Genomic DNA, 24,543 nt, shown 5'->3' on the forward strand with positions numbered 1-24,543 from the left:
GACACTCTGCAGCCTCAGTGTTTATTTTAATGTACATCCTGCCTGGCTAGAAATGAAATGAACCAAAAAGAAGACATTTAACTGTTATTTATGTTTCTGCCTCAGCATTGTGCCTTCTCCAGAATCCTGAATTTAACTTGATTTGTGGAACATCTCCGTGGGCTGGCACTGAAATGAGCTGTGATCATTCAGCCCCAAAGGCCAAACAGGCAGTTTAGTAGCTGGGGACCAAAGAGGACATTGTGGCATATCTGAGTTTTGACCGTGCAGCTATTTTCTGTCGCCACAGCCGACAGACTTGAGAGAGAGAGAACGTTAACACGAGGTTGACCTCCTCCTTTATGTAATGTGGATGAACACAACAGTGAGTGAGTGAGAGGTGTGGATTGAACCAAAAATAGTTCCAATCTGTTTTTTTTTTCAACAAACTTCAAATGTAACACTATTGTTTAAAAACTGGTAAAATGATTTCTTGTATTTTAAAAGCTACACTTTGCTATGATGCGCTCATCACAATGTCAAGATAAATACCCAGTGAGAGGCTTGTAGCTCTGACAGTTTCCACAAATATGTCAAAGAACTGTTTTGTCCACCTTGAAAATTACGCCCCACGGCTGCAGTTTGGCTGCGCCCCAACTGGTCACACAAGATCTCATTTTAAAAGGATTTGTTTTTCTTCCCAGTGTTGCCGAGATCTTGCTCACAGGGAATTGTAGGATCGTAGTGATTTTATTTACCTCACGATCTGTGACTTGGGGCTCTATAAATAACACTTATGAATTCCTCTTATTTCATAATTAATGTGCAGCATCATCGCCGCCACAGACACACGAGACTGAGACGAAAACTGATTTCACAAAAAAGCTAAGTTGGCATTTTTTTTTTATTTCTGTTGCTTTCCCCCAAACTACCATCTACTGACTATTAAAGGAAGTGGATTTTTAAGCAATTGCAAACTTGACTTGCCACTTGGTGATTGTATGATAAACAGTGCAGTAAATCCTGTTTCTAAAATCCTGTAGTTAAGTGCATGTTGCTCTGGTTTCTTGTCCCTGGGAAAATATATGGACTGTAATTGTGAGGCGCTGGATAGTTTTGATCTACAGTACTGCACAAAAGTCTCAAGCTATCCCTCATTTCTTTTTAGTATTTGTGTCCAACGAGCCAGACTTGCCTGTAAATTGTCTTGAACAATAGGTTTTCCAAAGTTCTTCTTTGGACATTGGCTGCTTTCTGTCTCATTTTCAGTCCAGTCCTTCTACCTGACCATTTTCAGTGGATTATTTTTATTTTTATTTTTTTGTTAGGGACCTATGAATCATTCAAGCATAAGGGATGAACCAACGTTGTGTCTACACATAACAGACAACTTAGCAAAGAACCAATTTTGAAGTGTATCTTGTCACAAACACACATTCTTTGTTCCCCTTTTTTTAATATAAAAAATATGCCAAAGACACCACAGTTTGACAGACATGAAATACTTTGGCATAAACAAAGTTATTCCCAAAGAGCTTTTAATCAGAAGCTTTTCTCTGCATGGTGTACAGTGTGTCATTAGAAAATACATAGAATCACAGAGATGCATCAGTTGATCCAGTGAAGCCTCATTAGAAGTGGTGTCAGTGGAAGAGTGGAAGAAGCCATTGTTGAGGAAGGGAAACAGAGAGAAAAGGCTGAGGTGTGCTGAATTACACAAGAACTGGACTGAACATCAGCAGCAACCGGTCTGATGGAGTGATGAATCCACATTTAAAATGTTTGGTTCAAACTTTAAATAATATGTACAGAGGACAGAGGTGTAATAGTGAGTGTCCACAGCCATCTGTAAAAGACGGTGGAGGCTCTGTTATGTTTTGGCTCTGCATTTCAGCCAGTGGTGTTGGAGATCCTGTCAAAATGTATGGAATCACGAACACAGAAAAGTACCAACAGATTTTGATGCACCATGCAGTAACATCTAGAAAGCATCTGATTAGGAACAGCTTCATTTTTCACCATGACAAAGACCTCAAACACACTGCCAGTGCAGAAACAAAACGACCTGGATAGAAAAACACACAATGGGACAATCAGTGATGGATTGACCTCAACATTACTGAAACAGTTTGGCATCATCTTGACAGAGAACAGCCAACATCCAAAGAAGAGCTTTGAATATCCTTCAAGAAGCCTGGAGAACTATTCCTGGAGACTACTTAAGGAAGAAAGCTGCCTAAGAGAGATCAGGCTGTGTTTAAGAATAAAGGTGGTCATACCAAATATTGGCCTTCACGCTTTTTGAAACAAAACAGTTTTTGCATTATATATTGTATTTCCATGTGTCTTTTGCACATGTTTCAATAAGTAACTGAACTTTTATCCATTTTCCTAGCAAAATATAAAGAAAGCTGCTAGAAGGATGTAGCTTGTCACTAGAAAATACAGCATGTACTCTCTGTAAGGAAATGGCTCTCTCGCTCTCGTGTGATATTGAATATCTGAATATGGAGTCTCTCCTTTTCTGTTTAATATAAATAAGTGATAAAATGCAGCAAAATGAAGGCCGCTTTCTCATTTTTCAAACATCCTGCTACCTCCAATATGTGCCTCATTAAAACCACATCTCGAATACCAACTCCTCATGTTCCGATTCAGTTGTTTATCTCATTCATGCCATCTCCTTTTTGGCTTGATCAAAGAAAAACAAAATCTTTAAATAATTTTCTTATTCTGATGCTTTGTTTGTTTACATAACACCAAGGTGACGGGGCAGAGGTCGTTGCGTAAACCCGATCCATATTCTGCGAGAGATTGAAATCTCCCCTTTGCAGATCCATTTGGTTCTCGTTCAGTGTTTACATTTTTTTCTGAAATCATCAAAAGCGCTCCGGAAACTTGTAAAAGGATTCATCATCTGGAGTCCTTGTTGTTGAAGTCCTTTGTTGTTGTCTTTGCCCTCATCAAAATCGCAGCTGCTGCAGCGTCGTGTGATCGAAACGTTCATTGTTTAGTGTCGTGAGTCTGGTGGAAGCGAGCCTGGAGGCAGCTGCGGGTGGGGGTGGGGTGGGGGGTCGTGGATCATTTTTATGCCTTTGCATCACCGAGTCAAACGTGCTTTATTAAAGAAAGTCCACGAATTCTGTGCGACACAAGCACTGACTTGAATACTTTTGCTAAGAGGACCATTCTGGGGCCGCGGCAACTGCAACACTGTATTTATGACAAAGATTTAAGGGCTGTTCATCATCAATCATCTGCTTTTCTGTCATCTGTTTTATGCAACATGATGTGATCAACGACTCCGCGGCGTCTTTATGAGCCTTAATAGTAACGACTACTGCCAGAGAATTAAGGCTAATCTCTTGGTTGCATTATTAGAAGTGGATTTCTAGTTTAAGCGTCAGATTAGGGCATGACCTTATCTATTAAAACTACACTGCTACAGCTCTCTACAGTATTTTATATTGTATTATACTGTATGCAAAATGTCATTGGAGGAAAAATCGCTATGGAAATCATCCAAAAAGACTACTTTTTATTATAAATATTTTATAATACAGTTTTATAGTTGAAAACAATAAGCTGTAAAGAAGGGTGTAACTGTATAGCTGAAGCCATAAAATAGTTATGCACATGTTTTTTGAAATGATAAAATGTTGGGGGAACTGTAAATGTATTTTTGAGCTCCATCTAGGAATCAAAACTGATGTTGGAGAACCTCCTAAAAAAGCTTTCCATATAAGTATCGCTTTTCTGTGTGTTATTACTAAATGATACTACACTACTACAGAGACATAGCTGTGGAAATGAGGGAGAAAGCTCACTTATTATAGTGTAAGTCATTTAATACAATCTAAGTGTTACTTTTCTTTTTATAATACACATAAAGCACAGAAGCACTTCATGGATATGAATGAACTCTTGCGACTCTTCTGAAATATCACCCACATATGCGCCATAGGTGTTATGCAAGCATTGTATAAGCGCTGTGCACTGGAATCAAGTACACGTGACGCATTCGTAGTAAGTGCGCGTTTGTGTCTCCGTGTGCCCAGATCAATAAACCCACTGTTGTCGTGAAAATATGGCTCTGTAATCTGCAGCCTAAGTGCTGTCTTTCCCTGAGATCACAGACCGCCATGAGACATGAACCCTGTTTGAATTGGCGCACGCCTCCGGCTCATGATACCAGCGACTGTACAGGATTATACACAGTGAGAGAATAATTGCTCCTGGATAAACAACAATTGCGCTGGAATTCGTTCCTTCTCAGTCTCTGAAGAAGCAGCACATTCTTTTCAGCCGACATCACACACACACACACACACACACACACACAGAAAGTAATCCTTTGCCTCACTTCGCACAAACGCTCTCATACATGTTGTATGGTTAAACATCTGACACCTGTTGACAGGGTTGGTAAATTCCTGCTGCCTCCATGGCGCATTTTCCAACCATCCGTAACCAAATTTCATTAGAGATCATCGTGCACAGACATTTGATTGTTTCTGAAGTGTAATTCCCCCCCCTTGTAGACGGGGCGAAAAACCGCCTCCACCGAGCTGTGGGATGCGTAATTTTCATCCAATATGCACACCCACCGAGAGCGCTTCCTTACTAACCCTGATAGATGGCACTTGAACATAAATAGATTGGAATAGCATAGCTCTAAGTAGGCCCTTGAAACCAAATGAAAGCAGACCCAGAAAAGACACATTGCCACTCTGGATGTCCAATCAAAGCAAGCAGCTGTTTTGCAGTAACCATTTCTTTCTAAACTCATAGAAGATGAAGCTCCGTCCTGCAGTGTGTCCCTCTGATTGCATACAGTATACTAGACCTAATAAAATAGCTTATTTAACCAAATTAACTAAATGTGCTTCTTTAATGAGCTGCAGTCACCCCACTGAGAACTTTTACACCAGTTTTTGTATTAGATGGCAGCAGCATGCAGTGGAATTATTGGAGTTACTGGCTGAGATTTACCTGTGGCCGGGCTTTTCACTAACTCAGTTATTTGGCAAATGTGTGACAGATTTTATTGAGAGGCATTTGGAGCCTGCTGCTGCACACATGGCTTATTATCAGCACTCAAGCTATTGTCACTGCAGGAAAACCACTACAATGGCAGTGTGAGCAGAGTGGGGATGTGTGGATGAGATAACACAGCTCATTACAAGAGCCTGGGGACAGCTGAGGAGATAGCATTTATTATTTTTCATGATGCTCTCTTGCAAACATAGAAGTTTTTTTCCCGTGTGAAGTAAATGTGTAAAAAAATTGACATCAAATTTTTAAAAAAGAATGAAATTAAGATGCATTCCCTGCTTTTTTTTGTCAAAGGTTGTTGTGTTTGGAAAGTGATTGTGTGCTTTTAAAGGATGACTGAAGTGTTACAGCATGTGGAAAGATGAAAAGTGCAATACCAGCATCGGCCTTCTTGGGGAAAGACAACTAAGAGCATTCCGTTACCTATTCATGAAAAAGGCCCTGTTGCATTTTCCCTCACACTTCCCTTAAGTGGAGATAACATCTGGGATAAGAAAGCAGCAAAGAGTAAGAGGGAAAGGGAGGAGGGAGCCCGTGTGTGTGTGTGAGTGTGTGTGTGTGTGAGAGAGAGGTTTTTCAAAGCCTGGCGTAGTGCGTGTTGAATCAGTCTTGGGGAGGGAGGTGTGGGAGATAAGCCTGCGACAGCTGCCAAACACCTATGTGATTTACTGTGTGTGTGTGTGTGTGTGTGTGTGTGCGCGCGCGCTTCTGGGCCTCCCATTCAAAAGCAGTGTTTCTGAATCCCAGCCACCTGCCAGCTCCGGTCTCTTATGGCAGGTGTGAATCAGTTTGTACGTGATTCAGACCACTGATGAACACGGAGCATATGTGACAGTCTTATCGCCTGCATCTCCCTGTAATAACAGCAAGACGGGTGCACTGATGGAGAGATTACCAAAATGTGAGGTACTGTGGGGGCTGCTCATAAAAATGGTACATGACTGACTCAGAGAAAAACAAAGAAAAAAGTAAGAAAAAATAAATTATATATATATAACACAAATATGATAACTGAGAATTAAAATGTGTTCAATATTAAAACAAATATGAAATTATGGTATATATATATATATAACAACTTGCAAAATTACCCTGCCACAAAAAACACTAAAGTTACCCCAAAGCAGTGTCTTGTTTCACTTTTGCTTAAAAGGCAGCGCATGCAACAAGACCTGGCAAAAATTATGGAATCACAACACTTGAAGGATCCAGCTTTTCACTTTGTAGCAAATAGAGCACAAATAGGACACAAAACAAAGTTTGAAATGTGTGGCGCATGAATCAAACAAGTTTAATTAAATTAGGTTAATTAATCACATATATCTTCCAAGTAGAGGAAGAATTGTGGAATCACTTTGTATTCTGCAAGTCTAAAATAAATACCTGCACAAATCTAAATATGTTAAAACAAGCTGCTGTACCTGGCTAATTGAAAGGCAACATGGCCCCAGCAAGAGAGCTGTCAGTGGAAACAATGGAAAAGATTGTGCAACTCCTTAAAGATGTTATTTGCACCAAAACAACAAATGAAAAGCAAATGTGCAGAAACGTGAGCCAGTGTTTGCAAAGGAACCGTAAGAAATGGGCTGAATGAAAAGGGACGTGCATACAGTAAAGCCAAAGTGAAAGACTAGCACTAACACTGAAACGCAGGACAATAAGATTACAGCAATCATGTACTGTCTGCTGACATTATGCTGAAACATTAGTCTGGTGACGTTTCAGTGAAACAAATAAAGGCGACTGCCTTAACCTCCTAAGACTCGAACTCTTTCATGGCATGCATTTTTAATTTCTCTTTGCTATTTGTGCTGATTGGAACCTGATGAATGTAAAAACAAAGAATTATCTTTTTTACCTGATTTTACTCTACAAGGGCCTGAGATCCACATATAAGGACATTTGTTTTAAATTTCAATAGAACAGTGGCAGTACAATGTCCTCGTAAGTGGATATCAGGCCCTTGTAGAGCAAAGTTTTATATTGGTGTCTAGACAACCCAAAATGTGATGTCCACATATGTGGATGTCAGGTCCTCTGAGGTTTAGAAAGAAAACAAACACATTTCCCTTCATCCTGCTCATTTATCAAATATGGGTTGAATGTCAGGTGAAGGGCAAAGAGAAGATGATTACCTCACCAGGAAAGCCATCATCGTCATTTTCAGGATGGTAATGTATCTTATCACAGAGCAAAGAGAGAAGTCTGATTGAAACTTTATGGTGAAAATTGGAAAATAAAACGGGGGTTTCTGACAATGCCCCGTTCTGCAAACCCAACCATTCAACAGCTACTCAATAAATGTGAAACCCGCTCAATGTAGAATACATATATATATATAATCACTATACTTTCAGGAGAGAAGGTCACACTTCAATCAGTTCACACCCTGTTAACTGGCTACCCATAGTAATTAAGGGCATTTATTACTTAGTTTAGCCGGTGGTAATAAAGCAGCTTACTAATTTTCTCTTACTAATCTTCCTCATTGATTGAACACTCTGAGAAACATAACTGTGAAAATCACAGATTTGAGATAACAGAAGCTAGCTAACATTTTACGGATGCTCCATATTTACATTAAAAAAATGGACCTAGACACAAAAGCATGTATTTAATGGACTATGCTTATAAAGTTTTGACTTACCATCTTGATTTTTATTTGTTTTTTTACTTTCACTTTGAACAAGGAGGTAGAGCCAGAAAGGTAAACAGTATCAGTTAATGCTAGCTCTAGCAGTTAGCTTAGTTAGCGCGTCAATACCTCAGTGTTATGACAATTTTCATAGAATTTAATGAAGTACTTATACAAAATCAACACTGTACACTTGTACTAGCCTATGCTTATTTTCACCATGCTTAATTTTCTGCTCAACATTTGGAAGCAGCCTCAAGTGGCTCTTGGAGGAAACACACTTTGTGTCACTTGTGTGTTTTGAGCCAAGCTCACAGCTCACTATAGCTAGTCAGCTGGTTAGTTGCTTAAACTAAGTATTAGTGTCATTTCAGTGACTTGAACTTGGTTTAATAATACTTGTTCTGATACACTTCTTGTTATAGCTAATAAGCTAATTGAATTGTACTGTGTGAAAGTGACTTTGTGAAAGAAAAACTGATCAGTGACAAATGTGTGAGTAATTAAACAGGTACAATGTCATTTTTATTCACACGAGCTATGATTTTAGAAATGAATTCTTTATTTAATGTATCAGTGCAATATGTATCTTGGGGTCGATATTAACAAGTCTCTCAGATGCGTGGGAGAGCGGAAGAAAGTTTTCCTGCCTGACATCACCAGAGTTCAGAGGTTAAATTCACAAGCAGGTGGCCCAGCGACACAGAGCCTGAACCAGGACGTTTCTTTTAGAGGCTTCATTATTTCCAATCCAGACCACAGCGCACCATCTGTTTCAATAACCTCGTCTTACTCTGACGAACCCATACTGGGAGATTGAACTCTGTGATGTTTTTTAAGAAAGTGCATTTTCTCAGACTGAATTTGGCTGCCTCATAATTGCAATTTGGAAAGTCTTTAAACCTTGTGTGCCGAGTTCGTCACTGTCAGATAACAAGCTCATATTTCTAAAACGTCAGCTTTTCAGGAGCTAAGAAAAACAGCGCTGTTTTCTAGCTTGATGACACTGCATTTGGTTTCGCGTGTCCACGGGTTTAGAGTGTGTCAAACGACAGGGGACTGTGTAACCATGCAACCAAAGTGAAAACATGAAAATCAGAAAAACTGAACCGTTTTCAATGCCAGTACCACAAAGGGTTGTTTAAATTCAATAAACTGAGTAATGAACTTATTATGCTTAGCCCAGCTGCAAAATGTCAAGGTAGGAGTTACTGCATTACTGATGAAAGTCTCCCTCTCTCTTTCTCTCTCTATGCACTCAGCCTGCCACTGCAATCTGCATGCCCGCCGCTGTCGTTTTAACATGGAGCTGTACAAGCTGTCCGGCCGTAGAAGCGGTGGAGTCTGTCTCAACTGTCGCCACAACACAGCAGGACGCCACTGCCACTACTGCAAGGAGGGTTACTACAGGGACATGACCAAATCCATCTCTCACCGCAGAGCTTGCAAAGGTAACAGGATGTTATGGTGTAATTCTTGGAATATGAATGATCCTCAGTCTTTCTGTAAGACCAACCTTTGGACACATGTTGAAGGTCTCTTCCAAAAGGAAAAAAAATGCTGTGCTTGGTAGAATGTATACAAGTAGAAATACAACAGTTTAAAACAGACTTGAGTAAGCGACTTTTGGCTGCTGCCTTATCACCGAGGTTTGGCATAGCAGGTAGTTCTATGTGTTTGACTTTTACACCGGATACTCTTCCTCACATATCCCCAAAGGGATTTGTATCTCCGCCTGGGATGAAACTGGGGATGTTTCGCTTGTTTGGCAAATGTTTAAATCCACCACACTACAGAGCCAGCGAAACAGATTTGAATAATCTAAAAATCTCATATCTTGTAAGCTGCACAAAAAAAAGCTTAAAGACAAAAATTGAGGGCTTTCAGGTGTGGTTGCTTGAAAAGAGATGTCCACTAGGTGTCACCTCAACTCATCTGTACCACTGAGCTGGACCTCTTGAGCATGTTTGTGGCGTTGGTGTGCTTTGGATTATAAAAGCCCAACATTATCTGAATGTCATTATCTAAGTTGTCTAACTTAAAAAAAACATCCATCGAGTTAGTGTTCAGTATCCCGCTGGCATAGGATGAAAGCAGCTACAAGAAGTCACCAACTGGTTTGCGAAGTCCTGTTTTGAAACGTTGAGGTGGGTGTTTCTGAGGTGGTTTTTTGAAGCCAGATGTAACAAGTATGTGTCAGATCTCGTTGTGAAATTGCAAGTTGTTAGCCAGTGAGGATTCCCCAGATAACCCTGCAAAATAGACTTTTATTAGGTATGACCCAGAATTGTATCGTTATTGACTATTGTTATTTCTGGCTCCAAAAAAAAGTGCGAAAAAACCATCACATGCCCACACCACCAATGTTTGGGTATGTGATCTTTTATATATAGTCTATGTTTGGATCCAGAAATCCCAGCCCTTTAAAAGAGAGACTACAAAAAAAATAAATGAAACTTAAGTTTAGTAATGCAAATTTGGCCAAGAAATACTACAAAGAAACCCTCCACAAAAATCACAAAAGAAGGGAAAGATATGGTTTTTATAGAAACTGTAACCTCCAAAACCAGGCTCTGTGTAATAGTTTATACACTCACTCTTCACCATGCTCAGGTATGACAAGAATTCGCTAAAAAGTTTCGAGTAAAGCACACACCTGTCTTGGTGTCGATGAACCGACCCCTGCAGCTCCCCAGATATTTGAGGTTCTCAGTGAATCCCTGACAAGACAAACATAACAAAGCAAAGGTGCGAGCTGATCCACTGAGCGGAGCGGTGAAAACAGCTCGCTAATCGTCCCTCTCTTCCATTCATACTTCCAATGCACGTACGCATGTGCACGGGGAGAAAGGAAAAACAACACGCGCACACAGGTGTGAGCACATACGTCGAGCTGCCGAGGATTAATGTGCGGGGGGGGGACAAAAGCTGAGCTCCTTCTGTCTTGCAGCACCTCTGGGAGTAAAGACAGGCTCAGAGGCCCTGAGCAAACAAACTGCTGTCACTCAGTCACATGCACTGGCAAAATACTCCACAGATGCACAAAAAGTCCTGTGTGAGATATGTACAGTAAGAGTGCATGGACCATTGTTCTTTATTTCTTTAATCATTCAGGCTAAAGTTTGCCTTTTGGATGGAAAGTCCATTCATCTGGAAAACAAATAATGTAAATTTTGACTAATTTTACAGCAGTGCCTCAGCATGCTTTGTTTAAACAATATTTCACCCTGCCTCTGTGCATTTAATCTCCAACCTCTTCCCACACACTAATGACAAATGAGAAACTCTGGATAGATGCTCATAGTGTGGTCTTCAGCCACATCCACCGCTGAGCTCTGATTGGCTGGTGACAAGGTCTTGGAATGCCTATCCTCTGGTGCCCCTATCCTTGGTACACCGCTGGCTATCAAAACACAGGCACAGCAACGTGATATTTCCTACTGCATGCCACAACAGCTTCCTCTCCTAATTCACTCCGACTTCTCCAGCTCGCATGAAAGGAAGGCGAATGCACGAGTAGCATTTTATAGAGGCGTTTTATATCAGAGACACCCTCAAACAGAGCTTGCTGCATGAGGCAAACTCAAGCCTGATAGATCATCTGCGCACTTAGCTTAAAACGTGACGAATGGTTCTTCGCGGCGCTGTTTCAGTCTGCCAGCCTAAACATTTTCTCAGGCTATATTTGGGGAGTTGTTCAGTTCAGGGGGTCAGAACTAAGAGCAGGTTAATTTAACAGAGGTTCTCACTGCGCCTAATGGTGAAGCAACACCCATACATCTTTCCAAAGTCTTTCCAAACAGCTGTAGTGTAACCTGAACACTTGAAGCCCTTCTTCCCATCCCCTTCACGTGCGCTGCTCATTGCTCTGGAATCAAACCCAAACAGCCTGATTGCTGCCGTACTCCTCAGGTGACAAAAACAGGGTGATGTGACATCAGTTAAAAACCGCTATATTTATTGTTCAATTCAGCCAACCATCCCACTCTGCTGTTGTTGGACAGGAAATACAGCGCAGCGCCAACACAGCCAGGAGGAAGTCTGCTTTCATTCTCCGTTCCTGCGCCCGCCTGCTCCCCCTCCACCCCCCAATACTTCACATCTCAACAAAAAACATTCCTCCCAATAATTTGCTTAATAGTTGGAGGTTTGGTGGAAAAAAAAACAGGCTCTTCCTTTTACTGTGCCTACTTTTCCAATAGCTACATGGAATGCCTCATGCTTTATTTCCCAGATTAACAACTTCACCCCTCATCAAGCGCAGTGTAAACATGGCTCATGGAGAACCACAGCGCACGCCGCCCGCCCCTAACAGTTTGTTTTTTCTCGAATCACCTCCTACGTTTGGCAGCCTAAAAGTATTTAACTAGGCACGGTGAGTCCAGAGAGATGGAACTGGTACATGGTTCACTGCATCGTACCCCCCCTTCCCTCCAAAACCATTCAGTAACCATTCATGAAATTAAGTCACGTTTCCGGTATTTAACACCTGTTATGAGGGCAGTAGTAGTGTAGTTTTCCAGTGGTTAATATACAGTCTAGCCTATCCTTCCGCTTACACACTTTTAGATAAAATATTGTTTTGGAAACCTTAAAGAGTTTTGAGTCAAGTCTACAACTACTTAAATAAATATGATTCAGAAAAGTAATATTTAGGAGATATGCTTACTTACTTTCAGCATTAGTGTTATTGTTAGACCTTGGCAGTTTAGGCACATCCATAACGATCACTCTGAATCTTTAGCTGAATTCTTTCTTTGATAGAAATCTGAAATAATTTTACAAGATCAAGACATTCATATTAGTGGCAGAGTTAAACACCCTCATTAGCAGTAAGTAACTGCAGTACTAGCCAGCTTAAGCTAATGAGGCTTAGTTCACCTATAACAACAGAGGTAAGTGGCATGATTGACAACACTGACACCACCAAGCTACAGGAGATGTAAACTAGACTTGGAAGAACCCCAATTTCTACTTTGAACTATAAAGATGTCATTCGTCACCTCGTGCAGCTATCTTTAAAGGTACTGATAGTAAATTCTTGTGTTTAAATACTGAAATAGCTTAAAACTCCCCAAAATTAACAACAGGCATTAACACAAATGGAGTAAACATCAAACTTGTTGTTGTGCTCCTCATTCCTGAACCATTTTTGCTTCGTGGCAGGGTCCATTATCCTGCTGAAAGAGGCCACAGCCACCAGAAAGTACTGTTTCCATGACAGGGTGTACATGACCTGCAACAATGCTGAGGTCCAAGTGTCAAAGTAACATCCACATGGATGGCAGGACCAAGGTTTGCAGCAGAATATTGCCCAAAGTATCGCTCTGCCTCTGTTGGCTTACCTTCTTCCCATAGTGCAGGTGTCAGGTGTTTCTACATCGCCAGTCATTCATGTGATGTAAACAAAATGTGATTTATCAGACCAGGCTACCTTCTTCCATTGTTCAGTGCTGCTGTTCTGATGCTCACGTGCCCACTGTTGGTGTGTTCAGTGGTGGGAAGGGGTCAGTGTGGGCACCCTGACCTGTCTGCAGCTATGCAGCCCCATTCACAACAAACTGTGATGCACTTTGATTTCTGACGCCTTTCTATGAGAACCAGCATTAACTTCTTCACCAATTTGAGCTACAGTTGCTCGTCTGTTGGATCAGACCACACGGACCAGCCTTTGCTACTCACATGCTATCAGACAGCCTTGCCCGCCCATGACCCAGTCACTGTTTCACCACTGTTCCTTCCTTGGACCACTTTCAAAGATACTAATCTCTGCAGACCGAGAACATCCCATAAGAGCTGCAGGTTTGGAGATGCTCTGACCTACTCATGTAGCAATCACAGTTTGGTCCTTGCCAAACTCTCTCAAATTCTTACATTTGCCCAATTTTCCTCCTTCTAACACATAAACTTTGAGTACATAATGTTTACTTGCACTAACAGGTGCCAGGATGAAGTGCAAAGTGTTATTCACTTCTCCTCCCCTCAGGTCATAATGTTATGCATGACTTGTGTAAGTACCTTTAAAGCATGAGTGTACTCAAAAATTGTAAAACAAATGTGCTAAAGAGAGTCTCCACTTACAATTAGCAACTCTGTCCTAGTGTGTGGAGAGCTCATTAATCCACTTAAACACCATAATAAAATTACAATCTTTCATGAAAAAATTAGGCTTTTTCTTTCTTTTTTTTTACACTGCAGCAAAATAAATTAGAGCCACTTTAATTTTAAAGTCAGCATCCAGATACTTGCTTCTATTGCTTGCACTGGATCTTAACAGTTGCATCCATAAAAGCTCTCCTCCAAAGTCATATTTCAATGTCTTTTAGTTGTTGGCTTTAATCTCTGCTCCCTGAAAATGACAACATGCTCGTCTCCATCCTGCTGTTATTAATATCTGAAGCAAAGCCACAACCTGCTCATGAACTCTTTTGTCAAAGTGACATTTAACTCCCTGTGGTCTGTTGCTCATGGGAAATTTTGTTAATTAACTACTGCAAAAACCTGAATTATTGAATAAATAATGAAGTTGGATTGTTTGAGTCTTTGATTACAGCCTTTATCCAGACATATGAAGCAAGTCTCACAGCATTTGTTGACAAAAGACCTCTTCCAAGCCTGGATTTTAATCAGCAGTGAGGTTTAATTACTTGTGGAGCAGAAACCAGAAGTTACAGTTTAGCTTTGTTCCCATACTAGCTTGAAATTTTATTTGTATAAACTGATATTTTGCAGTATATACATGCAAACATACAGTAGCAGTCAAAAGAAAACTAAGCTGGTTGAAATGGTTCGACTGAAACAAAACATCTCTCCATCGCATTGTTAATTTTTATCGTTAGCTTATGTGATGATCATTTTATTGCAGCTATGGTTTCCGTTAAACGACCGTCCCTTGGATTTATGTGAAAAACACACTGGTGTTGATTTCATGGAGGGGAAAAGAGGTAGATCCCTAAAAATGTCACCATTTGGTTTTATTTCTGCAAACTGGCAGAAGCTTTTATATGATACGAATGAGGCAGAAGAAAAACAAAGACGTTAGGCTTTCTTAAAGAAAGATTTAATAAGCATCCCCTAATGTTCATAAAGCTCCATAAATTCCAAGTAAAAAGCAACGTCTACTGGACCACTTCAAGCAGATTTCGAATGACTCTGCTGCTACACATGCAGGGCTAATAGGGAGGCTGGGCTTCAACTTCAAACACTGGCTTTATAGTAAAAGTTTGGCAGGGTGCACACACACACAGAACAAATTTCTCACATTTAACGTGCGATCCTCCCAACTAAAAGCTTAAACACACTTTGAAGTGCGTTCCACTCGTCCATTAATGGGAAACATTATTCAGGCAGTATTTGCAAGGAGCCCTTTCGCCAAAAGGCTTTACATTGGAAACTCAATCTGAAGAGCGCACAGCCTGTCTGATCGCACCGAAGCAGAGGATTCAAAACCGGCTTGCGAGGAGCTCCCTACCCTCACGCACAGACACATCCGTGACGCGCACACGCCAAACATTTGGTGTCGTGCTGCGCGGTGAAAGTGAAACACTGTAATTAATCAAGTTATTTACCCTTCTGCGTGCCTTCCAAAGCAGACCTAATGAAGAATCTTATGGTCGTAATGGGTGGAGGGAAGCAGTGTAATTTGATTGAGGTTTTATGCTGGTGCAGGGCCCAGTTCCCCATCTGTGATGGTCTGGAAGCAAAACACAGCCTGCTCTAATGCGAATGATTTCTTACTAGGTTTTAGTGCTAAGATGACTTTTTTATTGTATAGAATATGTAGAGTCAGCAGAGGACAAGCCTGAGACATGCTGTAGTCATTTGTAAGCCGATATCTGTTTTTTACTTTTAACTGCTCGTGTTTCCTTTCTTTTTTTCAACTTGCAAGTTGTTTACTTGTGTACAGTGTAGCTTGATGCTCTTCTTCCCTCTTTAGCGTGTGATTGCCATCCAGTTGGAGCAGCAGGGAAGACGTGTAATCAGACAACAGGCCAGTGCCCCTGCAAGGACGGAGTGACGGGGATCACCTGCAACCGCTGTGCCAAGGGCTACCAGCAGAGCCGCTCTCCCATAGCTCCCTGTATCAGTAAGGGCTACTTCTACCACTTTAATTTATCAAAAATATGTGGGTTTTTTTTGCTATTTTAAATGTTGCTACAAGCACACCTTTAACCTGATCACTGCCTACACCTCTAAGTGGAGGTGATGACACCCAGGTTGAAGAAATTCTGCCTCAAGTGCCTCACAGAGAGGACCTGAAAAGAACAGAATGTGCCTTTTTATCCATGAATCCATTGCTCTCTGTCTCTCATCCCGTGTTATTTTTATCCCCTTGTTCCATCACTTTGGATAGATATTTGGCTGTTTAAGCCTGAGTCTGGATAAACAGACGATTACAGCTTGACTAATATGGCCTTGTTTGCCTTCGAGGCCGTTAACTCGCAGTAAATCCCCCGGAATGAATCCAAGGGATCGATGGCTGATATGTTTATTGGCTGTATCTACTCCTGGCAGATTCCAGGCCCTTGGCAGTAAACACCAACGCCTCACAAAAGCAAAGATGGGTCACTAGTAGCTGCTTTAGCTCGGGACATCGTAGGTGGCTGGTATGAACAGATAAGACAACAGCAACGTCCATGGTGGACGTATACGCGCTAATGATTGCCCCCTGTGTTAACAGGGTTGACATTTCTGATAAAGCCCACGTGTGGAAGTGGAGCAGTGGTGTTTGTACAGTAAGAATCAGAGTGTTTGGCCAGAATTCACAAAGATAATTTCAAAGCGCAAACCTGCTGGAACAGGATCTCTTTAATTTTGTTGGGGCAGTTACAAATGTGGTGTAAAAGCTGGAAGAGACTCGGCTGGTAGAGCAGAATGGATTTGGTTTCTTGTAACTTTTTGAGATAATGTCTTTTGGTTTTAATAGTATGATATTAAATTTTTGTGTATATCTAAATCGCTGCCAGCTCCGAGTTTAACGAGACCAGCGGCCTTGGCTCACTGTACCTACAACATACCAGAGTCAGGAGGGAGCAGGACATTAATAGGAAAATCTTTTCAGTACATCTGTGTGTCAAAATCAGCTTCGTGTCCGACGGCACTGGGAAATTCCTTCACGTTCTCGCAGATGGAATTATCGCTGTTCAATACACAGAACAATATGGCGGCAGAGAAAATTGTCATTTCATTGTGCTCCTTACTTTGTCACAGAGATCCCAGCTGCATCTCCGACAGCGACTTACAGCAGCTACGAGGAGCCGACAGGTGAGTAACCAAGCAGATGTTGTGTCGTTTTTAAAATAAAATTATTTTTTTTACTACATATTCTGTTTTCAAGCTGCTGTTGCCCTTTCATTTATATGAATTCAGCCATGTTAATGTATCATTGTGGGTGGGATTTTTTTTTAACTAAGCCAACTGTTCCTCCATGCGTGAAATCAGAAGTGCATTTTGAGCACACGCACATCTTTCCACGCTCCTCAGCTAAACACACGTCGGCGAGGTCACACTGATGCTGATGTAAACTCCAGATATTTTGCCAGTGCTCCCTGTGGCCTCGTTGCCCGTATTCCCAGCCTGCCCAGCAGCCTCCCCGGGGTTTCGGCCCTAATCTGATTACATGCTTCATTTGCACCAGTTTGTATTTCAATCAAGGCTGGCTGTACCAGCAGTGAAGCTCTGCCTGAACCTATTGTTCATGTGCTCTGACAAGAATCTCCATGTCAGGCTGCTGGCATTGGATCATGTGCCACGCTAGTATACCTTTAATGTGCAGCCGTTTTTGGGGAAGGTCTGTCCTATTTCAAATTATTCTTAAATATTCAACAACAGCTTAGATCAATTTCAGCATATTAATGAGTTTTCACCGTGATCCAGGTTTGTTTAAATAGGCTGAGTCACCTCTGATCATCGATCAGCGTCTGACGAGAGTGGCGCCACTGACTTCAGCGCGCTTTGTTGCGAGCCCCACTTCCTGCTATAGTGACTGCCGAGGCTGTGTGGAGTTTGGATTCCTGTCAGAGACTCCAAACAGACACCACCCTCCAAATTAGGAGCAGTGTGGTCCCCGGGGACCCCGCAGAAAGAACGTGGCACTGCTGCAGAGATACACAAAGGGGGCGTTTGTCCTCACAGCAGGAGATTGGACCTTAATGAGAGCCGTGGGTGTAATGGCCCACTGCAGCAATTGCGCTAAGGGGCTAATGGGCAACGTCAGCTATCAAAGAAAGGTATGATGAAGGCCCCCAAGGGCCTGCAGGAGATAAAGAGCCCCCCCACCACCACCACTTCATTTACATGGAAATCAGGCACGCTCGATATGGACTCGTCAGATTCATTTACTTTGGGATTTCCTCTTTTCTTATTTTTCCCGCCAACCCAGAAACCAGCCAGGAATTCCAGCAGAAATGCTTTCTCTACATACATGAATTCAATCCTCATCCCACGTCCCAAACCGCTCTTTTTTCCTCTCCCTCTCTCTCTCTCTCCTTTTTTTTTTGAGAGGGAGGAGAGGGGTGTTTTTTTCTTTCTCCATCATTACCCAGGCAACCTCATTCACACAGAGTATAATGGGGAAGAAAGGGGAAGACTGGACAGAGGGCTGGAAGAAATAATGAAGTTTGTCCATATTCAGGCAAGCTGAAAGGTTCCCCCTCTCTCTCAATTGCCCCCCTCCTTTCTCTTCAGACTGCCCAGCCCAGCTTTCCCACCCCCCCCAGAGAAAGGAGCACAAGGCTTATTGCTCTGTGAGAGGCAGAGTGGGAAGTGGGAGGGGGTGGCGGGGGTACACTTGGAGATGGTCTGCTTCCAATTTGTGTCAGTCAGTGGAAAGTGGAGGGAACAAATGATTTCAATTTTCAGTTTGGCCTCTGGTCCCACCACCACCTTCCTCATTACAAAAGGTACCTGGCGGGGTGACAGCGCACCAGAATGGCCATCGATAAAGCCCCGTGGCGCTCAAACCCACGTTCACATACAGTGGGGTAAAAGTGCAGGGGGGACGCTGCTGAGACATTAATCATAAGTCTGTGAGCTTCTCTGTCGCTGCTACTCTCTGGGGGGATTCAGAACATTTAGCCCCGGTCAGCCTTAGAGTATTCACATTCTCGCCTCATGTGGCTTAGAGTGTGCTAAGGGTCCCCACTAATGTCTGGTAGGTCTCCGGTTAATTCCCCCTCTGTGACCTTCTCTTGTGCACGAGTGACCTCAGCAGCCCTCAGAGCTGACATAAGGGATGCCAGGACAGTGACGAGGGAGCGGGCTGGAATGGAAAAACATGGGAGGCATATAGTAGGAGCGTGTTGACGGACACAGGAGGATCTGTGTAAGCTTTAATCTGTTTCACAGTGGCACTTTGGAAACATCCTTAAGAACCCGGGGGCACAAGGAGCGTGACGTTAGGGACTAAATTTGAAGGTCATCCAGCTGAAGCCCTGTCTGACGAAGTTCACATACTGCGAATGTAAATTTAAAACATTTTCTTAAACTTCTTCTCCTTCTCTGTGTCTTTTCCTCAGATTGTGAATCTCACTGTAAAGCTTCCAAGGGCAAAATGAAGATCACGATGAAGAAATACTGTAAAAAAGACTACGGTGAGTGAGTCCAGCACACAGGAATATGGACCGCCAGATGTCACAAGGTCAAATGTCTCAATTAATCTGATCCGGAGCATAGCCAGTCCACACCATGTAGCTGGTCTTTGTGCTTTACTGCTGGTTTATTTTAAATAGCCTTAGGACACGTCCACTAATATAAAACCATCTCTGCTCTCTCTGATGCGAGTTTCCATGCACTCAAGCTAACATGTTTGACCCCTGGAAAAAAAAAAAGGTTTATTAAAAAAAAGCACTCTCCTGAAAATTAAGCTTTTCAAGATGTGTGACCGCCAGCCAACATTCTGTCAAGTTGTAATTGCTCATTTGTTATGCTGATTCAGCTGATCTGATCGCATCATACAGGCATCACGCTGGCGACATATTTCTTTTTCTTATCCCTCATGAGTACAATAGAGACTCATTTGAAGGTGCGTATACATCAGAATTATCATTAGCATGGGTCACCGTGGGTGTTTAACCTTGATTAAGTCGCTTATTAAAGTTGTTTGTGCAGTTGCGTGGCTATAGCGATATAAAAATAGTTGGCCAGTCACCACACTCAGCCTGACTTCATACCAGATGTTTGTGCTAAAAGAGTGTGTTTGCTAGGAAATAGAGGATGTTTTGAAAATGCAAATGCGAACAGGATTCATACTGGAACGCAAATGTGGATGGTCAGATGATGCTGCAACTGGCACACTGGTGCGAGTTACTGGTCTTGCAGGATTAGAACCAGTCATATAAAAAAAGTGTGAGGTATGAGAAAAGTATGGGACTAAATTAATATGTCAGCAAAAGTATGATATGTTAAAAACTTCATATTGTCACAAAAAAGTATTTAAAGTATTTAAAGTACGTATACAAACATTTGGAGCTATACAGTGGAAAAAATAATTAACGCATCCTTTGCTGAATATGCAAATTTGCTCACTTTCAAAGAAATGAATAGTTGCAAATTTTTATAGTAGTTTCATTTTGATGTAAAGAGACAGAATATCACCAATAAACCATAAAAAAAAACACATTACTTAAAAGTTATACATTTACTTGCATTTCATTGATTGAAATAAGTATTTGATCCTCAAGCAAAACATCACTTAGTACTTGGCTGAGAAATCCTTGCTTGCGAGCACAGTCGTAACACATTTCTTGCAGTTATTCTCCAGGTCTGAACACATCTCGGGGGGGATTTTGGCCCACTGATCTTTATAGAAACTCTAAATCCTTTTGGTTTCTTTGCTGCTGCTTGGAAGCACACAAATTTTCTACATGATCGTATTATGCTTCTTCTTTATCCACTCCTTAGTTGATATGTTTTCTGTCACTATCATGCTTGAAGACCCATCCATGACCCAAGATTTTAGGATACATTTGCCCTCCAATGCGGCAAAGTCATCCTGTACCCTAAGCAGAAAAATGGCCAAAAGCATAATGTTTCCACATCCGTGCTTGACTGTGAAGATGGTGTTCTTTGGGTCATACTCACCATTTCACTCCCTATAAACACAGTGGGTCCAGTTGATGCCATAGAGCTCAATTTTGGTTTCATCTGACCATTTATATGTTTATTAGAAAACTTCAAGTGGACCTGTACATGTGCCTTAACGAGCAGAGGGACATTGTGGGCACTGCAAGATTTCAATCCATTATGTCATAGTCAGAGATGGGCAGTAACGCGTTACTGATTACTTTTTTCAAGTAACGAGTAATGTAAGGGATTACTATTGCAAAAACGGTAATTAGATTACCGTTACTTTCACGTAGGAACGCTGCGTTACTGTGTTACTAAAACCGTGATTTTTTGCGAGAACGTCTCATGACAGTGACGTAAGCGAGTGCGACGTTCGTGACAACAGCTGTCTGCAGATCATAATATATTGAGTGCGGGACAGAGTGTAGCATGCAGTGTTTAAAGCGTGGAAGTACTTATTTTGAGTTTGATTCTATAAAAAGTGACAAAAACATTAGTGTCCGTTGTGCGTGGGAAGAAAACTTCTTTTTACAGCGAAAAAACCCCTAAACTTCCAAGCAAGCACCGAGTGCACTACGACGTAATGTGAAATTCACAGAGAAACTCGCGGATTCTTCCACTGACCGCTGCGGCACACCTGCACCAGGGTAAACCTCCGCCTACCCCAGTCCTGCTTTACAGGTGAAAATAGAGCAACAGGACCGCTAGTCTTTGATTTTATTTATTTTCTGCTGTGTTTTACTTGCATCTATGTGAAAGAGTGAGTGTAAACACACAAAAATATTTTATTTTATGTGCTGGAATGTGCAGAAAATAGGTTTAAATGTTAAACAAATTTCTTCCAGTCAGAGAATGTTGCATATAATTTAATTTTTGCTTGATGCATAAAGTTAAAAGATTAAAACTAATAAAACAAGTTTTAAAAAGAGACTTTTCCATTTGATTACATTTTGTATGATGAATTATGCAGAAAAAGTAGAATTGGGCTGAAAGATCTATCGCTTTATCACCTATTCAGGTTGTAAATCGTGTTTTTAAAAAGTAACTAAGTAACTAAGTAACTAAGTAATTAATTACTTTTGAAAATAAGTAATCAGTAAAGTAACGGGATTACTTTTTGGGGGAAGTAATCAGTAATTAGTAACTGATTACTTTTTTCAAGTAACTTGACCAACACTGGTCATAGTGTACTTTTGGCCTATTAGCATTTTTCAGAGTAAACATTTAGTCAATAATGTGAAATTTACTTTGATCTGGCCTTTTTTTGGAGCACCTCTATTGCTTTTTGCCAAAATAACTGTTTCTTTTTTCACAGCCCTCCACAAGCTGTTCCTTTTGACTAAATTAGACAGAAGTCTCACTTTATGTGAGCACACACAAAGCCTAACAGGAGAAAGCTGGGGCTTACAAAGAAACTTCATATCGCCATCACGGTTGTCTCTTGCTGGGGTTTTAGGTTTTGTGGAGCCAGCTAATGTGAAGAAAGTCTGGCTTGAGTTGAGTTTGGCTTGCAATAGATTACTTTGGCCGAGAACTGGGAATTTAATAATTCAATCAATCATTATAGTTAAAGGAAGATTGTTATTTCCATGTGCTGTAATTTGGATTTGGCAGTGGATCTGTTACCATTTTTGACACAAATACTTTGAAAGCAGGAGGAGGGAAGCAGTAAGACAAAACAGGAATCAACAGACATGATACTGATTAAGTCAGTCACAGCACAAAAGGTGGGGCTGGTGCTCAGGTGGGTTGCAAAGTGGCATGCAAATGCACAGCGATTATGCACAGGCTACAGCAGCTCAAATAGATATCCTACATGGAATTTGCTGATGCTAGCTGATCGTCTGGGATATTGACGAAGCTTCACTTTGTGACTTGCCTGAATTTAATTTGAGTACTTCATACACATTCTAATTTCAGATATTTTTTTTTCGCATATTAACTTTTTTCTTCCTAATAGCCAGCTAAGCTAACTAGCGTTTGGCTCCAGCTAAAAATTTACAGTCCAGATGTGAGTCTGATATTGTTTATGACATCCAAAAAGGGTGATCTCATCAGTTTGGTGACTAAAAGGCTGAAACACAGCTTGAGGTTAGTTATTATATCTCACAGAAAGTAATGCTTAGATGTGAAGATTAGGAACTGTTTAGGATGCATTGCTTTCTCACTATTTTGTACTGGGTAAAAGCCATATATATACAACCAGTTGTAAAAGAATCACAGTATGGATGTCTGAACTATGTTAAAATGATGGCAGCTTTGCACCCCTGCAGCAGAGCTTGTAAAAGACAAATATTCCACAAATATGCACACTCATGTATGCTTTGCCCAGGCTGGTTATTCTGAAGCTTTTTGCAAAACCTACTGCAATTTCAGAGCAAATCACAAACTATAAGGGAGGCCAAAATACACAGAAATCAAATTATGCCGTCAGTGAATGTGCAGGACACGAAGCGGCTGCAACACACCGTTAATACGGCAGTGCCAGGTGTATATAAATATCACTATCGCTGTGTTAAAAGTGGCTGCAGGATATTTGATGTTTTGATGATTAATGATGCAGGTCCATTATGAAACAGAAAACACAACCACACAGTGGTAGGGTGATAAAATAGACAAAATAACATATGCAGTTATTTAATTTCACCCTATCTCTCCATTCATCTACATGGTAAATGATTCAATGCAGATTTTCAGCAACGCTAATCAGTCACACTGTTATCCATTATCTGTTATCACTGGACCCACATTTGTTAACAACAGAGACAGATACACAAAAAGTTTCAGCACATTATCCGGAAAACTAACTTCAACTAAATAACTAAATAACTTCACGTCAATTCATGCAAAATCTAGTTGCTGCAAAAAGTTTGCAAAAGGTTTCTGAGAGCCGTTCATCTCCAGTTACTTCTCTATCAGAGCTGACTAATGTGTCTTTCAATCAAAATCATCGGTGAAATGTCATCAGTTACACTTTAAACAGCATCCAACTGTATTTGACCCCCCGCCCCCGGCCTGTACAGTTGGGAAGACAGTAATTCAGTCCGTTTGTGACATTTTGCTACTGAGCCAACTGTAGCTATTATTCATATTTCCCTTGACTTAAGTCTTAGTTACTGGAGCTGAGACAGGCCGTGCAGCTATAAATCTGCAACGCTCATTAAGAAAAAAAAAGAAAAAAGCGGGCGGTTCCTTTAATTGTCTCTGAAGTTTCTCCTAAAAACTCTGGAAGCAGATGATTCTGCCGGCGCGGCGCTGGGGCATTATGGCAGACATCATTGCTTAGCATGCATTTCCTTTGCCGTGGTCTAATTCATTTCTCAGGCCTGTCGCCTCGCTTTTGTGGGGTTTTTGAGTCTCTTTTCTGTTCTTCGGAGAGGGGGGGGCACCCCCATGTGTGAGTGGCGATGCAGGCCCCCCGGGGGTCACGGGAAGGGGCCCTCTGTTTAAACACAGTTGTGCACTCCGCCGGCACAGAGCATTCCTCGGGGCGCAAACAGGTGGTAAATTAAGCAGACGGTGACGGATTGCCACCCCGGAGAAAAAGAAATATGTTTTGTTTATTCAATTTTTGTTTTTCATCATTGCCGTAGCTACGGAGACGGAGGACACAAAGGGATTATATTCTCGCCTGACACCCTCCTCTGCACACACATACCCTCCCTTCTCCCTGCCGCAGGGAGGACAATGAATCAAAGGGCCGCGTGTTTACCGACGCTCCGGGATGGTGCTCAAAGGCAGGGCCTCCCAGCCTAGCTGGCCACCTCTCTTCGCTCACCCGAGGGTAACAGGTCCCTGATCATTCACTC

The 24,543-nt window shown here is 41.6% G+C and overlaps 1 protein-coding gene across 3 annotated transcripts in view; it reads left to right on the forward strand.

Annotated features, from left to right (window-relative positions):
* Nucleotides 1-24,543, forward strand: part of ntn1b (netrin 1b) — a 47,851-nt gene that overhangs the window by 17,955 nt on the left and 5,353 nt on the right. For all 3 annotated transcript variants that reach the window (XM_025906758.1, XM_005468473.4, XM_003443090.5), the window contains 4 exons: nt 8,932-9,120; nt 15,606-15,755; nt 16,880-16,933; nt 19,186-19,260. In XM_025906758.1, the coding sequence (XP_025762543.1) occupies nt 8,932-9,120; nt 15,606-15,755; nt 16,880-16,933; nt 19,186-19,260 (468 nt within the window). The remainder of the gene's footprint in view (nt 1-8,931; nt 9,121-15,605; nt 15,756-16,879; nt 16,934-19,185; nt 19,261-24,543) is intronic.

The sequence above is a fragment of the Oreochromis niloticus genome, linkage group LG4, assembly GCF_001858045.2.
Source record: "Oreochromis niloticus isolate F11D_XX linkage group LG4, O_niloticus_UMD_NMBU, whole genome shotgun sequence".
Lineage (NCBI taxonomy): Eukaryota > Metazoa > Chordata > Actinopteri > Cichliformes > Cichlidae > Oreochromis > Oreochromis niloticus.